The 16868-nt window shown below is 43.6% G+C and overlaps 1 protein-coding gene across 5 annotated transcripts in view; it reads left to right on the top strand.

Annotated features, from left to right (window-relative positions):
• The window catches only part of ttll5 (tubulin tyrosine ligase-like family, member 5), a 91657-nt gene that overhangs the window by 7134 nt on the left and 67655 nt on the right, over positions 1-16868 (top strand). For all 5 annotated transcript variants that reach the window (XM_035742858.2, XM_052486209.1, XM_035742856.2 and 2 more), the window contains exons 8-13: positions 2500-2569; positions 2676-2760; positions 3973-4074; positions 4322-4413; positions 4767-4874; positions 16719-16800. In XM_035742858.2, coding sequence (XP_035598751.1) covers positions 2500-2569; positions 2676-2760; positions 3973-4074; positions 4322-4413; positions 4767-4874; positions 16719-16800 — 539 coding nt within the window. The remainder of the gene's footprint in view (positions 1-2499; positions 2570-2675; positions 2761-3972; positions 4075-4321; positions 4414-4766; positions 4875-16718; positions 16801-16868) is intronic.

Here is a 16868-nt window from a genome sequence, read left to right as displayed (position 1 = left end):
TATTCTAGCAAATTAATAAAAAAATTCAAAACATATTACATTTACATAAGTATTCAGACCCTTTACTCAGTACTTTGTTGAAGCAAAGTGATTACATCATCAAGTCTTTCTTTGGGATGATGCTTACAAGCTTGGCACCCCTGTATTTGGGGAGTTTTTCCCATTATTCTTTGCAGATCCTTTCACGCTCCGTCAGTTTGGATGGGGAGCATCGCTGTACAGCTATTTTCAGGTCTCTCCAGAGGTATTCATTCAAGTCCGGGCTCTGGCTGGGACACTCAAGGACATTCAGAGACTTGTCTCCCAGTCCCTGCTGCTGAAAAACATCCCCCCACAGTATGATGTTGCCCCCACCATGCTTCACCTTAGGGATGGTGCCAGGTTTCCTCTAGATGTGAAGCTTGGCATTCAGGCCAAAGAGTTCAATCTTGGTTTCATCAGACCAGAGAATCTTGTTTCTCATGGTCTGAGAGTCATTCGGTGCCTTTTGGCAAACTCCAAGCGGGCTGTCATGTGCCTTTTTGTTGAGGAGTGTCTTCTGTCTAGCCACTCTACCACAAAGTCCTGATTGGTGGAGTGCTGCAGAGATGGTTGTCTTTCTGGAAGGTTCTCCCATCTCCACAGAGGAACTCTAGAGCTCTGTCAGAATGACCATCAGGTTCTTGGTCACCTCCCTGACCAAGGCCCTTCTCCCCCGATTGCTCAGTTTGGCTGGGTAGCCCACTCTAGGAAGAGTCTTGGTGGTTCCAGACATCTTCCATTAAAGAATGGAGGCCACTATGTTCTTGGGGACCTTCAATGCAGAAATATTTTGGTACCCTTCCCCAGATCTGTGCCACGACACAATCCTGTCTTGGCGCTTTACAGACAATTCCTTGTACCTCATGGCTTGGTTTTTGCTCTGACATGCACTGTCAACTGTGAGACCTTATAGACAGGTGTGTGCCTTTCCAAACCATGTCCAATCAATTGAATTTACCACAGGTGGACCCCAATCAAGTTGTAGAAACATCTCAAGGATGATCAAGGGAAACAGGAGCTCAATTTCGAGTCTGATAGCAAAGGGTCTGAATACCTATGTAATTAAGGTATTTCTGTTTTTTTCTTTTTAATAGATTTGCAAAAAAAAATATGAACCTTGTTTCACTTTGTCATTATGGGGTATTGTGTGTAGAATGTGGAGGATTTGTCTTTTTTTAATACATATTAGAATAAGGCTGTAACGTAAAAAAATGTAGAAAAAGTAAAGGGTTCTGAATAGTGTCCAAATGCACTGTAAAGTGTAGATACACTCACCTTAAGGCTACGTGGGGATAATAGCCTAAGGGATCTCAGGTTGTAAATGAAACAATATGGCAGTTACTTGCGGGAGGGGGTGGATTCTGTTGAAAAATTAAGTATAAAACAATGTGTGTCATAGACATTAAGCACTGTTGAGTAAATCACACACTTCAAGGCTTTGGAAGAGCTCCAGAAGGTTCTCTGACTTGGACAACCTATAAACATGCTTTTTCTTCTGGGGTATTTTTATGAAACAGTGGAAAGAATGTCAGGGTGATATTTAGAAAGAAGGATGTTCATTTTGGGGGTTTTCTCTGAACTGTAGCCAGCCCGATGGTTAGTAGCTCTCCACCTCCCTCACCCCTCCCCGGCTTCACCACCTGCAACACATTTCAGACTCATAAATGACCCCACTCCTCTGATAGACTGCTGTACAGGATGGGTTTTCTCTTTGAATGGCCAATTTCATGTGTCTGACTTGATCATACTGGACCTGGTCCATTATACAGTGAGCTCCAAATGTATTGGAACAGTGACAAATGTTTTTGTTTTGGTTCTGTACTTTGGCTCTGTACTCCGGAATGAATCGTGACTAATGATGAGTGAGAAAGTTACAGCCGCATAAATATCACACCCCCCCCCCTCCCCAAAAATGCTAACCTCCTCTGTTGTGTTGGTGAGCGGTTAGCGTGTCTTGGGGTTATGATGTTTGTGCATCTGTGTCTAACTTTCTCTCCCATCATTATTAACGATTCATTCAGAACTATCAGCAGTCATGGTATCATGTTTAGTGTTTAGAAACATATTCTTATTTATGATAAAACTGACTCCAAAATGACACAAAACATTATTTACCATTCATTTCTATTGGGCACAAAATAATCTGAAACGCAACCAAAAAAAAGAGCAATGCTTCCAACAAGCTTGATGTAATTATTGCGTGCTAGGAATATGGGACAAAATACTTTACTTTTGACTACTTTAATACACAAGTGAATTTGTCCCTATACCTTTGTACAAAAAGTGCTGTCATTTCTAAACGGTTCACCCTGTATGGATGAAAATACCCTCATTAAAGCTGACAGTCTGCACTTTAACCTCCCATAGTCATTGTATAATTTCAATGTGTCACTGTCAAATGCTTTTGGAGCTCACTGTATGTGTAATCTAATGATTGATGTGTTATTTAGCCTAACGTATGATCCTTACCCTACAAAGCCTACCCAGATTCCAATGGACGAGAACATCTTAGTTTCTCGCTACATCAATAACCCATTACTGATTGACGGTGAGTTTATCCCCTTGAAGTGTTGTCAAATCAGTTACTTATGCAGATGAAGACAGTAGTTAGAAAAGCAGTAATGTTGTATGTATGTTTAACACATTTTTTGCAGACTTCAAGTTTGATGTGCGGTTGTATGTGCTGGTGACATCATATGATCCACTCACTATCTATCTCTATGAGGAGGGCCTGGCCAGGTGAGCTGTGTACTGGATCTTTACTTTGTGTTTACGCAAACAATGTCCAGTTACATTTGAATCATTTAGCAGAAGCTCTCATCCAGGAACATTTAGGGTTTCAAGTGTTGCTCAAGGGCACATCGACATATTTTTCACCTAGTCGGCTTCGAAACGGCGACCTTTTGGTTACTGGCCCAACGCCCTTAACTGCTAGGCTACCTGCCACCAATGATTATATATGGGATATCTAATCTCCATTAGCTAGGTCATTGAAGTGTGTATTGGGTCAAAAGGGTCCATGTTGGATAGTGGCTTTGGAATTATTTCCTGTCCTCATGAAAGTAGTGAAGAAAAGTATCAACTGTAGTTCGGAAGTTACCACGCAATGACCAGTAGAGGGCGGTCTAAACGTTTCTATCTGCCACTGATGAGTAGTACGGTTTGGTGGGGCTTTCAAACAAAGCTCTCCATTGTCTCCATGGTCCAATGAGATAATCAAATGCTCTTTGCTCAGACTTGGACCCTGATAAGCAGGGAGACAGATCTCTGTTTCAAATTGTTTTACAGATTTATTAAACATGAATGATATTGTGCTGTAATTATCTTATGAGTCTCAGATGTAAATATGCAGTGACAGACTTAAAATGAGTGTCCCACAGCCGCAATGCTATTTGCAACATTTAGTTATTTTCTTATTATCATATTAGATCAACAATTTTCCTGTGTCTTTACCTGGAGCCTGCTGTAATACTGTATTCATTCATCATTAAGATCGTCTGGGCTCATGTGGGGTTGGGGGCAGCGATGAGTGGATGATGCATACTGATTGGCTCATCTCGGCTAGTCTTGATGGATGTGCTGCAATGCGTGAGGCAATCAAACACAAATGCACAGGGCTGTTTAGCGCAGACCGTGCTTGATTATTAATGGAGGGCAATTAATCCTGGCTGAATTGCGAATACCACTTTAATCTTGTGACATTCCATTTGGTTTGACTAGATTTGGGTACTCGCTGTATGCCAAGGAATTCTCAATATTCCACATGTGGTGTCAATCCTCTTTAATACATAGTACAGTATGGGGAACATATCTCCTTTACTAATAGACCCTCTAATGCTGTCAAAGGTTAATCATATGAATTGCTGTAAGTACTGTATAGTAACGTTTTGTGCATCCTCTGTAAGTTGTGTTTTTGGAAATTGTTTAATTGAACCAAAACTCTGCCTACAGGTTTGCCACCGTGAAGTATGACTGTGGCACAAAGAACATCAAGAACCAGTTCATGCATCTCACCAACTACAGCGTGAACAAGAAGAGCAGCGACTATGTCAGGTAACCTGGGATCTGCAGGGAACAATCACTTCTATTCTCCTTCAGGAATCTTTAAGTTAATATGTAGCTTATTGACGTTGCATAGAATTGGGAAAACAGCAAATCATACACGTTTTGGTTTTTGAATGGTATTTTCAGATGCTAGATAGATTCCCACTTTGGTTTTCTAATGACTATCTTTTCAACATTGTAGCATGAACTGTTTTGGAAAAAGCCAGACCATTATATTTATTTTCTTCCTTTTCAGTTGTGATGACCCTGAAGTGGAGGATTATGGGAACAAATGGAGCATGAGTGCAATGCTGCGGTATTTGAAGCAGGAGGGAAAAGACACCACATGTGAGTAGTCTGAACTCTTCACTCTCCTTTGAACTTCCTCCCCTCCACCCTCTCCTGGCTCAGAATGTCCATGCTATTGTCCATGCTATTGTCCATGCACAGTCAAAGAAATGTTACTGTTACCGGATTTAATCTTACACCCAGATCCCCACCCTTCTCTGTCAAAATATTCAGTAGGGCAGAATCTACACCTCAACCTGTAACCACAGATTGTGTTAAAGATGTTGAGATATTCTAGCCAATTTGTGTCCAGTGTAAGGTTCTTTAGGGTCCTGTGTGTAAAGTAGACTAGACTAACCTATGGCAGGTCTCAGACTGAGTGTCACCCTGCTCTCTGTTTCTGTGTTTTCCAGTGCTGATGAGTCAGGTGGAGGACCTGGTGATTAAGGCTGTGTTGAGCGCTGAGCTGCAGATAGCCACTGCCTGCAAGATGTTTGTGCCCCACAGGAACAACTGCTTCGGTAAGATTGTCTGCCACACTCTTGCCTTGTTGATGCTCGAGCTTTGAATATGTAGTATTCCATACGCTTTCATTTTCTCCTTAATTTCTTCGGTGCAGACTACAGACATTCCCAAATCCGTCCTGCTCTCTGACAGTCCGGATGGTTTTGGAGTCAGCTTGTTGACCGAAGCAGGAATTTGTTTCCTTTTTTCTGTTGCCATTCAGGTCTGTCTGATTTAGGGTGACTGTTTTCTTGGCTGCTCCTGTGTAGCACCAGGCTCGCGTGAACTCCATTTTGGAGCCATTACTGATGTTAGTGTTGGCACTAATTGTCTTCCCTCTCTCGCTGGCGTTCTCTCCGAGACCTGGGGTTTGACTGCAGCCAGGTCTGCTGAGCATCCTCTGCCTTCTGTCTCCTTTTCGTTCTTGCACGCTGTCTCTCTCTCTGTCTCCCGTTCTCTTCCTGTTCTTGTCTGTAACTCTGTCTCTCTTTGCTTTGTGCTCTCACTGGTTAGAAAAGTAGAGAGCCCTGGCTGCACTTTTGACAAGCCACTGTAGACATAATAGACCCTGACTTGTGATTGTTTGGGCTGTAGGGGCTGTGTACCAGGGCAAAAAGCATGTTATCTGAGCATCACTTGTGTAGAGATAATATCTGTGCCCCGATCGGCAGGCATCACCACAGGGCTTAACAGGCAGATGGGCCCAGGGTGTGAAATGTTCAGATGAAGGTGTTTGTGGGATGAGGTGGGGCCAGGGCGGCATGCCTTAATCCTGCCTTCGTACTTGCCTGATGGAAATGAGTAATTTTAGGGAAAGATGACAGTAGATTGAGAGAACAGGACATGAATGGATTTTGACACACCAATGAACTTACACACAACCTTGTGAGCATACACACGCACACACACACACACACACTGTACACAGGCAAGTAGGCCCATCTATTTTGTTCTATACACAAAGCCAGTTGACTAATAAACATGCCCATTACCCTTTGTGATATCAGTTTACCGTCTAATGTGGTGTAATTTTGTTGTCTTCAGAACGCCTCAAGCTAGTTAATTATAAAATTCAGTGTCTGCTGGAGACAATTTCCAAAGGAAGACAGTGACAACTCTAGTCCTGACAATTCCAGAGGACCACCCTCGTCCTGCTACCTCTGTTCTCATCCTACTCTCAAGGTGGGCCTGTTGCTTTTTAAATATGTGACTGAGTGTCTGTGGAGACATGTACTGTATGAGCCAGTATAAAACATGAGTGCTGGGAGGCCAGGCCTGCCTCTGCTTCAGGGAGTCCAGTTTCACTGTGTGCTTTATCTTCTCTCGTAAATAATTTCAACCCAAACCACAGCTCTCTCAGCTCCTGTCGACGTCCTTCTCCCCTCTCTGCCTTCCTCTCCTCCTCCCACAATCTCCCAAACATGAATTCAATGTTAATTCATGCTCTGAAATGATCCAGCAATGTTGCCATGCACCAATTAGAAGGAAAACATTAGTAGGCTGTGATGTATCCGTTTAAATAATTGTGGGTAATGAGGGCGGTGTATGCGTCCCTAAAATAGGGCCTATTGTTCGGAGTTAACATGCAATCTCTGCCACTTCTGGACCACAGCCACACATAGCCATAAAGCGGCTTGTAATCTTAATTTGCAGCAAACTATTTCAAGCCTTTTTAGTGTCTTTAATACAATGTTTATTGTTTTCAAATGGGATTTGCGCTTTTTGCACAATTTGCTCTGCCTATCTTAACGAGCCTACTGTAACAAAATCCTTTAATACTCTGTCTCAGATGTGGGAAAGAGTAAAAACAACCATTTTTTCCCCCTTCTAACTTGCCTTGGTGAGTTGTGTGTTGGGGGAGGATGCCACCCATGCTGCTCTCTTTACCACTATGCCTTATGATTAATGGATAGGCTTTATACTGAGAGATGCTGATTAAGACATGTTTTGACTGAGATCTGATCTAGCCAAGCCAAAGGCTTATTTTGTTCAACACAAAACATTCCACTGACTGCTCATGTATTCCACAGAACATCTACTACATAGTGTGGAATCAGCAATAGTTTATAAACAACTTTTAGTCCCACATTTGTCCATAAATCAAACACTTTACTGTCCCAAAAATAGGGATTTTACGATGAGGATGATATATTGTTATTATGAAATTCTTTGCAAATCACTGGATTTAGCCTATGTTTTGAACTGCTCATTTTTATCATAGTGCTTTTTTGTGTTACCCATGGAGATACAGCAGTTTTTATTTTATTGCATTCAGGGCGTCTTCGTGCCTTTGGCATCAAACTTGTTGCTCCTCTCTGTTTCTCTGGATTTACAATGTCAACTTAAGTGATTTATTTGAAAATGCTGCAATAATCCAATTTGTGATAAGTAACAATGAAACCCACTTGAAGAAGATGCTTTATGTTGTTGTTGTTATTGTGGGGCCCATGAACTGCATGGCCGGGGTGGGGAGATCATTGTTCTGGCGCTGTCTCTTGTGATGGAGTTTCCAAATGCGCCCATCCAATAGTAAAAAACACTCTTCTTGATCTTCGCATCACTTCTTCTTCATTTATTTATTTCCCTCCCTCGTTTAATGGGTGTTGTGGATGTTCTCCTCTCTCGCTGTGTTATGTCTGTTGTGGTTTCTCTGTGGCTGCGTTAACGGCACTCCCAGGCAGCGGTCGAGCAACAGAACAAATGCGTCTCGGCGCGAGCGGCTGCCGGCTCCAGGGGCTCATGGGGCAGCAGCAGCGTCTGCTCCTAATTGGGGGAAAATGCGCGGCACATGGAGTCTGCTTGTCGGGGACTGGCGAAGTGGAGAGGCTTTCTTTGTTTTCTCTCTTTCTTCCGTTGTTGTGGTACCACCGAGGCACTCCGGGCTCAAACAATTCATTCCCCTTCTCTGTTCCCTGATACTTGTTTTATGGTTCTCTCTCTCTGTCTCTCTGTCTCTCTGTCTCTCTGTCTCTCTGTCTCTCTGTCTCTCTGTCTCTCTGTCTCTCTCTGTCTCTCTCTGTCTCTCTCTGTCTCTCTCTGTCTCTCTCTGTCTCTCTCTCTCTCTCTGTCTCTCTCTGTCTCTCTCTGTCTCTCTCTGTCTCTCTCTGTCTCTCTCTGTCTCTCTCTGTCTCTCTCTGTCTCTCTGTCTCTCTCTCTCTGTCTCTCTCTGTCTGTCTCTGTGTCTGTCTCTGTGTGTCTGTCTCTGTCTCTCTGTCTCTCTGTCTCTGTCTGTCTCTCTGTGTGTCTGTCTCTATGTGTCTCTCTGTCTCTCTGTCTCTCTATGTGTCTCTCTCTCTGTGTCTCTCTGTCTCTCTCTGTCTGTGTCTCTCTGTCTCTCTCTGTCTCTCTCTGTCTCTCTCTCTCTCTCTGTCTGTCTCTATATGTCTCTCTCTGTCTGTCTCTATATGTCTCTCTCTGTCTGTCTCTATATGTCTCTCTCTGTCTGTCTCTATATGTCTCTCTCTGTCTGTCTCTATATGTCTCTCTCTGTCTGTCTCTATATGTCTCTCTATATGTCTCTCTCTGTCTGTCTCTATATGTCTCTCTCTGTCTGTCTCTATATGTCTCTCTCTGTCTCTGTCTCTCTCTGTCTCTGTCTCTCTCTGTCTCTCTCTCTCTGTCTCTCTCTGTCTCTCTCTCTCTGTGTGTGTGTCAGTGAATGGAAAAGAAAATCCCTGCATTCTGCTTAGCAACTACTGTTTGGCTTTTAGTGTCCAATCCTTACCCAAAGACAGATTGGTTCTGCTACTAATGTTACAGGCCTTGGCTTTGGACTGCATCGTCACATTTTGGATCAATTCCACTTTAACACCGAGTTTAGCAAGCCCCTTGACCCCTAGCAATGACTAGGGGTTAGAGCATTGGGCTATTAATCGAAAGGCTGCTGGATCATATCCCCGAGCTGACAAGGTAAAACTCTGTCGTTCTGACCCTGAACAAACAGTTCACTGAACAAAACTGTTCCCCAATAGGCCATCATTGTAATTAAGAGTTTGTTCTTCGCCTTTATTTAACTAGGGAAGTCAGTTAAATAAATATTTTACAAGCAAAGATAAATTAGCCCACTCTTGAAGAAGTTAGAATCTCAGAGACTTTGGAAGTCTCATGCTGCCATTTACTATTGTCAGAAAACCATGAAGAAGAGGATAGGGAGGCCCTTGTCGAAAATAAGTAAATATACAAACAATGAATGACTATAGATTTGTTTATTATAAAAATTGACTTGCACTGTAATATCACTCCTCTGCCAACAACTGTGTGAACATAACATAGCATGGTTCTCTGTATTAACACTGATGTTGACCTCTAACACTAGAATAAACAACTTGCGCTACCACCACTTTGAAAACAACAACCTCTGGCCTCTTCTCAAAACTGACTTTTCTTTTGAAGAGCCATTAAGCAGATTTTTCCCTGTCATTACGGCCAGAGCTTTGCCCAGTGCCCTGTCCCTGTAAAAGACTGGCTTTTCTCTGGGGGCAGTGGGCTCAGTTGATGAACTCCCCCCAGGCAGAGCAGTGTGAGGGAGTGGTGGTGAGGAGGGCTTCCACAGGGCTCCTATCCCCGTCGCGCTGTGGTGAAATGGCTGTTTTATAACCGTGAAGGAAGGAGAGCGAGGGTGGGAGAGAATGGATGAGTTTGTACACAGGGAACTCCCTGACCGCTCAGTAAAAGGCCTTTTATTGTGTCGCTCTCTGCCAAGCTGACGATGGAGTGGAATATATATATGTGTCTGAGTCGCCAGGTCCCTCGCACTTGGAAAATACTTCCCTAACTTTCCAAACTTAGCTCGGTTGGAGTTCAGGGTCTATCAATAATTTGCTCCGTCATAATCATTTGCTTCTCTTCAGCGAGGCCGAGAAGGGGACCTTTTGGGAATGAGGTGTGGTTTAAACTGAGATCACCATGTATGCAAATTTTGTGGTACTATATTGACTGAGCAACACCAGCCCAATGTGGAAGAAGGATTTTAAAGTGTGTGTGTATATAATGGCATGAACATTTTATAGTGTATATAATGGCCTCCTGACCAATTATGCTATTTTGTTTGTTTGTGCTGATCTTAATTTTTTTTGTACATAATGTTTCCGCCATTGTTTCCTAATGACAGAAAAGAGCTTCTGGACATCAAAACAGCGGTCACTAACCTCGATTTGGATGAAGAATTCAGGACAGGGCCTCCCGGGTGGCGCAGTGGTTAAGGGCTGTGCCACCAGAGACTCTGGGTTCGCGCCCAGGCTCTGTCGCAACCGGCCGCGACCGGGAGGTCCGTGGGGAGACGCACAATTGGCCGAGCGTCGTCCGGGTTAGGGAGGGCTTGGCCGGTAGGGATATCCTTGTCTCATCGCGCACCAGTGACTCCTGTGGCGGGCCGGGTGCAGTGCACGCTAACCAAGGTCGCCAGGTGCACGGTGTTTCCTCCGACACATTGGTGCGGCTGGCTTCCATCTTGGATGCGCGCTGTGTTAAGAAGCAGTGCGGCTTGGTTGGGTTGTGTATCGGAGGATGCATGACTTTCGGCCTTCATCTCTCCTGAGCCCTTACGGGAGTTGTAGCGGTGAGACAAGATAGTAGCTACTAACAATTGAATACCACGAAATGGGGGAGAAAAAGGGTGTAAAAATGTAATCAATAAAAATAATTCGGGACACAATGCTCACCCGGACCAGGCCCTAATCCTTGACACTCGCAAGAGGAAAATACGACGATGTAGAGGCCGATGTGGGGGCACCCTGATGAAACTACGGCGGCGAGTGAATATACCACCTCTACCCTCCTTGTTCTATTGGTGAATGTACAATCACTGGAGAACAAACTGGACAAGCTCTGTTCGAGACTATCATATCAACGGGTCCCGAAGAACTGTAATGTCCTATGCTTCACGGAGTCCTGGATGAATGAGAGCATGGTTAATATAAATCTAACTTCTATGCAACGACAGAACGGCAGCGTCTCGTAAACTCAAGGGCGGGGTTGTGTGTGTCTTTTAACAACTGGTGCACAATCTCTAATATTAAGGAAGTCTCCAAGGTTCTACTCGCCTGAATTAGAGTACCTCATGATAAGCTGTTAACCATGCTATTTACCAAGAGTTAATCTATATTTTTCGTAGCTGTATATTTATCACCACAAGCCTATGCTGGTACTAAGATTACACTCAACCAGCTATATAGGGCCATAAGCCAATAAGAACATGCTCATCCAGAGGCAGCACTCCTAGTGGTCAGTGATTTTAATGCAGGAAAATTCAAATCTGTTTTACCTAATTTCTACCAGCATGTCACCTGTGCAACTAGAGGGGGAAAAAATAACTCAGGACCACCTTTACTCCACACACAGAGATGTGTACAAAGCTCTCCCTCTCCCTCCATTTGGCAAATCTGACGATAACTCTATCCTCATAATTCCTGCTTACAAGCAGAAACAGGAAGTACCATTTAAAACGATTAATTCGGAAGTGGCCCGATGAAACAGATGCTAACCCACAGGACGGGAATATGTTCCGTGATTCATCCGATGGCATCGGAGTTTACTACATCAGTCCCCGGCTTCTTTAATAAGTGCATCGACGACGTAGTCCCCACAGTTACCGTACGTACTGTACATATCCCAACCAGAAGTCATGGATTATAGGCACCATCCGCGCTAAACTAAAGGCTAGAGCTGCCGCTTTCAAGGAGCGGGATACTAACCCGGACGCTTTTAAGAAATCCCGCTATGCCCTCCGACGAACCATCAAACAGGCAAAGCATCAATATAGGACTAAGATTGAATCCTACTACACCGGCTCTGATGCTCGTCGAATGTGGCAGGGCTTGAAAAGTATTACAGACTACAAAGGGAAGCACAGCCGAGAGCTTCCCAATGACACGAGCCTACCATAATATTAATAATATAATAATATATGCCATTTAGCAGACGCTTTTATCCAAAGCGACTTACAGTCATGTGTGCATACATTCTACGTATGGGTGGTCCCGGGAATCGAACCCACTACCCTGGCGTTACAAGCGCCATGCTCTACCAACTGAGCTACAGAAGGACTACCAGACGAGCTAAATTACTTCTATGCTCGCTTCGAGGGCAAGCAACACTGAATCACTCGTGAGAGCATGAGCTGTTCCGGACAACTGTGTGATATGCTCTCTGTAGCCAATGTGGGTAACACCTTTTAAACAGGTTATCAGGATGTATACTTGGAGCATGCACTGAAGAGCTGGCAAGTGTCTTCACTGACATTTTCAACCTCTCCCTGACCCAGTCTGTTATATGTTTCAAGCAGACCTCCATTGTCCCTGTGCCCAAGAACACCAAGGTAACCTGTCTAAATGACCATAGATAGCACTCACATCTGTAGCCATGAAATGCATTGAAAGTCACGGCTCACATCAAGACCATCATCCCAGACACCCTGGACCCACTCCAGTTTGCATACCGCCCCAACAGATCAACAGATCCACAGACTATGCTAATTCTATTCCACTCTACACTGCCCTTTCCTGTTTGGACAAAATTAACACCTACATTAGAATGCGGTTCATTGACTACATCTCAGTGTTCAACACCATAGAGCCCTCAGCTCATTACTAAGCTAAGGTCCTTGGGACTGAACACCTCCCTCTGCAACTGCTTCCTGGACTTCCTGACGGGCTGCCCCAAGGTGTTGAGGGTATATAACAATATGGGGGCCCCCCAGGTGTGCGTGCTTAGTCCTCTCCTGTACTCCCTGTTCACTCACGACTGCGCACGACTCCAACACCACCATTAAGTTTGCTGATGACACAACGGTGGTAAACCTGATCACTGTTGATGATGAGATAGGGAGGAGGTCAAAGACCTGGCAGTGTGGTGCCAAGACAACCTCTCCCTCGTCTTCAGTAAGACAATGGAGCTGATCGCCGATGCCAGGAAACGGAGGGCCGAGCATGCCCCCATTCACATCGACGGTGCTGTAGTGGAGCAGGTCGAGAGCTTCAAGGTCCTCGGTGTCCATATCACTAAGGATTTATCATGGTCCAAACACCAACATGGTCGTGAAGAGGGCACGACAACACCTCTTCCCCCTCATGAGGCTGAAACGATTTGGCATGGGTCCTCAGATCCTCAAAGTTCTACAGCTGCACCATCGAAAGAATCTTGACTGGCTGCATCACCGCTTGGTATGTCAACTGCTTGCCATCCAACCGCAAGGCGCTACAGAGGGTAGTGCGTGTGGCCCAGTACATCACTGGTGTCAAAAGTACAAGGTGTCGAAAGTGTTCCACAGGGATGCTTGCCCTTATTGCCTCAAATGCTTCCCACAGTTGTCAATTTGGCTGGATGTCCTTTGCGTGGTGGACCATTCTTGATACACATAGGAAACCATTTAGTGTGAAAAACACTAAGAACATTGCAGTTCTTTACACAAACCGGTGCGCCTGGCACCTACTATCATATCCCGTTCAAAGGAAAATAAGTCTTTTGTCTTGCCTATTCACTCTCAGTGGCACACGCGTGCGCAAACTTACATACACACACACAATCCATGTCTCAAGGCTTAAAAATCCTTCTTTAACCTATCTCCTCCCCTTCATCTTCATTGATTTTCAAGTGGATTTAACATGTGACATTCATACGTAATCATAGCTTTCACCTGGTCAGTCTGTCATTGTAATGTTTTGTATATGCAGTGTACTTCCACTGATACCCCAACACACAGACACATACGCCCACATTCACGAACATGCATACTGACGCCATACACTTTCACACTCTCCTCATACGCTGCTGCTAGTCACTTTACCTCTACCTACACTACCAGTCAAAACAGCTAATTTGTGGAATTTCTTTCCTTATTGCGTTTGAGCCAATCAGTTGTGTTGTGACAAGGTACAGTAGGGGTGGTATACAGAAGGAGGCCCTATCTGGTAAAAGTCCATATTATGGCAAGAACAGCTGAATTAAGCAAAGAGAAACGACAGTCCATCATTACTTTAAGACATGAAGGTTAGTCATTCCGGACATCTCAACATCAACTGTTCAGAGAAGACTGCGTGAATCAGGCCTTCATGGTCGAATTGCTGCAAAGAAACCACAACTAAAGGACACCAAAATAAAGAAGAGACTTGCTTGGGCCAAGAAACACAAGTAATGAACATTAGACCAGTGGACATCTGTCCTTTAGCCTGAGTCCAATTTTGCGATTTTTGTTCCAACCGACGTGTCTTTGTGAGATGCAGAGTAGGTGAACGGATGATCTCCGCATGTGGTTCCCACCGTGAAGCATGGAGTAGGAGGTGTGATGGTGTCGGGGTGCTTTGCTGGTGACACCGTCTGTGATTTATTTTGAAATCAAGGCACACTTAACCAGCATGGCTCCCTCAGCATTCTTCAGTGATACGCCATCCCATCTGGTTTGCGCTTAGTGGGATTATGAATTGTTGTTCAACAGGACAATGACCTAACACACCTCCAGGCTGTGTAAGGGCTATTTGACCAATGAGAGTGGTGGAGTGCTGCATCAGATGACCTGGCTTCCACAATCACCCAACCTCAACCAATTGAGATGGTTTGGACCACAGAGTGAAGGAAAAGCAGCATGTGTGGGAACTCCTTCAATATACTCTATCTAAAAAATATTTAGATTTGCTTAACACTTTTTGGGTTAATACATGATTCCATATGTGTTATTTCATAATGTTGATGTCTTCACTAGTATTCAACAATGTAGAAAATAGTTAAAATAAACAAGAACCCTTGAATGAGTAGGCGTCCAAACTTTTGACTGGTACTGTATATGTACAGTACATAGCTTCTACCCCTATACATCGACTTGGTACTGGTACTCCCTTTTATATAGCCATGTTATTTTCTACTCCCTTTATATAGCAATGTTATGTTCTACTCCCTTTAAACAGTGCATTCGGAAAGTATTCATACCCCTTTACTTTTTCCACATTTTGTTACGTTACAGCCTTCTTCTAAAATTGATTAAATCGTTTCCACCCCTCAATCTACAGACAATACACCATAATGACAATGCAAAAACTTTTATTTTAGCAAATTAATAAAAAAATAAAAAAATAACATTTACATAAGTATTCAGACCCTTTACTCAGTACTTTGTTGAAGCACCTTTGGCAGCGATTACAGCCTCGACTCTTCTTGGGTATGACGCTACAAGCTTGGCACACCTGTATTTGGGGCGTTTCTCCCATTCTCTGCAGATCCTCTCAAGCTCTGTCAGGTTGGATGGGGAGCATCGCTGCACAGCTATTTTCAGGTCTCTCCAGAGATGTTCGATCGTGTTCAAGTCTGGGCTCTGGCTTGGCCACTCAAGGACAATCAGAGACATGTCCCAAAGCCACTCCTGCGTTGTCTTGGCTGTGTGCTTAGCTGTCTTGGCTGTGTCATTGTCCTGATGGAATTTGAACCCCAGTCCAAGGTCCTGAGCGCTCTGAAGCAGGTTTTCATCAAGGATCTCTGTACTTTGCTCCGTTCATCCTTCCCTCGATCCTGACTAGTCTCCCAGTCCCTGCCACTGAAAAACAGAGTTCGTCTCATAGCAAAGGGTCTGAATACTTATGTAAATAAGTTATTTCTGTTTTTTTATTTGTAGTAAATGTGCCAAAATTTCTCAACGTGTTTTCACTTTGTGTGGATGAGGAAAAACATGTATTTAATTAATTTAGAGTAAGATTGTAATTGTAACGTAACAAAATGTGGAAAACGTCAAGGGGTCTGAATACTTCCCGAATGCTCTGTATAGCCATGTTATTTTTATTCGTTATTCACTGTCACTTTTTAATTTTTTTTATTAAATTGATCTTTAATTTTGCATTGTTGGAATAGGACCTGTAAGTAAGCGTGGGATGACAAATTATTTGATTTGAAAGCGGATTTGATGCTGCGCAATTTATAGATTATATAACGATTTAAGATAATGAAATGTTTAAATGCTGAGCTCTTTATATCCCTAACAGCCTATTGTGTGGCACTCGCACATGCTTCAGTGTATTTCTTTATAGGCTTCAAATAATTGAAATAATTAGCCTAGGTAATTCATTTTCATTCCTTCTTAGGCTCACTGTCTGGCTCCTGACCTATTTAGAGTGTTTATATGCTGTTTAATATGACATGTGGCCTATTTGCAATTGTGTGCGCTTCTTACATTCACATTTTCATGTTTATTCAAATACTTTTCTTTCAAATCGTTTGGTTTCAATATTTCAATAGCAAATGGTAGTCACAAAAATAGATGAGTGTTGGTTAAATTGTGATTTTAACGAATGGAGCGAATTTGGAGTAGCAGTTTTTTTCTTTTAGCGGAGTGGTTGGAAAGGACATGAAGCACCGGAGCGGAGAACAGGATTTCCAACTGCTCCACTCCGCTCACATGCTCTGTTCTCATCTCAGCTCTTATGTAAGCAGCTCAGTGGAGCTGAAATGTGAATATACTTAGCTAATGTAATGCAGCCAGCCATTCCTCAGTAGCAACATTCGTTTGATGTAGTTTCTCTCTCTGAGTGATTGGATATTTAATATCCATATAATCAGTAGCCCGAAAACCAGCCATGTTGTCAACTGCCAGTTTGTGGGGTACCAAGATAAGAAGCTTGAAGTCTTCTATGTTATATTGTGGCTTATTATTGTTTATAAGACAACAGGCTCTTCCATCACTAGGATCAGAAGGTTTACCTCCTCATGTGACCTGACCAGGAAAAACACTAGTTCCTAGCCTATTACTTAGCCTAATATGTGGTTGGGAAAAGATTCCTATTCATTACAAATGGGGTCAGCGGAAGCCAGAATAGAGCCAGACTCTGCTGACCTCCCATGTCCTCTGTTAACTCCATTATTCATGTGTGTGTATTTATCTACAGAGCTGTATGGCTTTGATGTACTCATCGACTCCAACCTCAAACCATGGCTCCTGGAGGTCAACCTCTCTCCCTCCCTGGCCTGGTGAGTGACTGACTGCATGTCATCTCACGGTTCACAGGAACAAATACATGCTTATGCCAGATCTTCAA

This window comes from Oncorhynchus keta, chromosome 29 (genome assembly GCF_023373465.1).
Source record: "Oncorhynchus keta strain PuntledgeMale-10-30-2019 chromosome 29, Oket_V2, whole genome shotgun sequence".
Classification (NCBI taxonomy): Eukaryota; Metazoa; Chordata; class Actinopteri; order Salmoniformes; family Salmonidae; genus Oncorhynchus; species Oncorhynchus keta.
The sequence above is the reverse complement of the archived record's forward strand: the minus strand, read 5'-3'. Positions and strand labels throughout refer to the sequence as shown.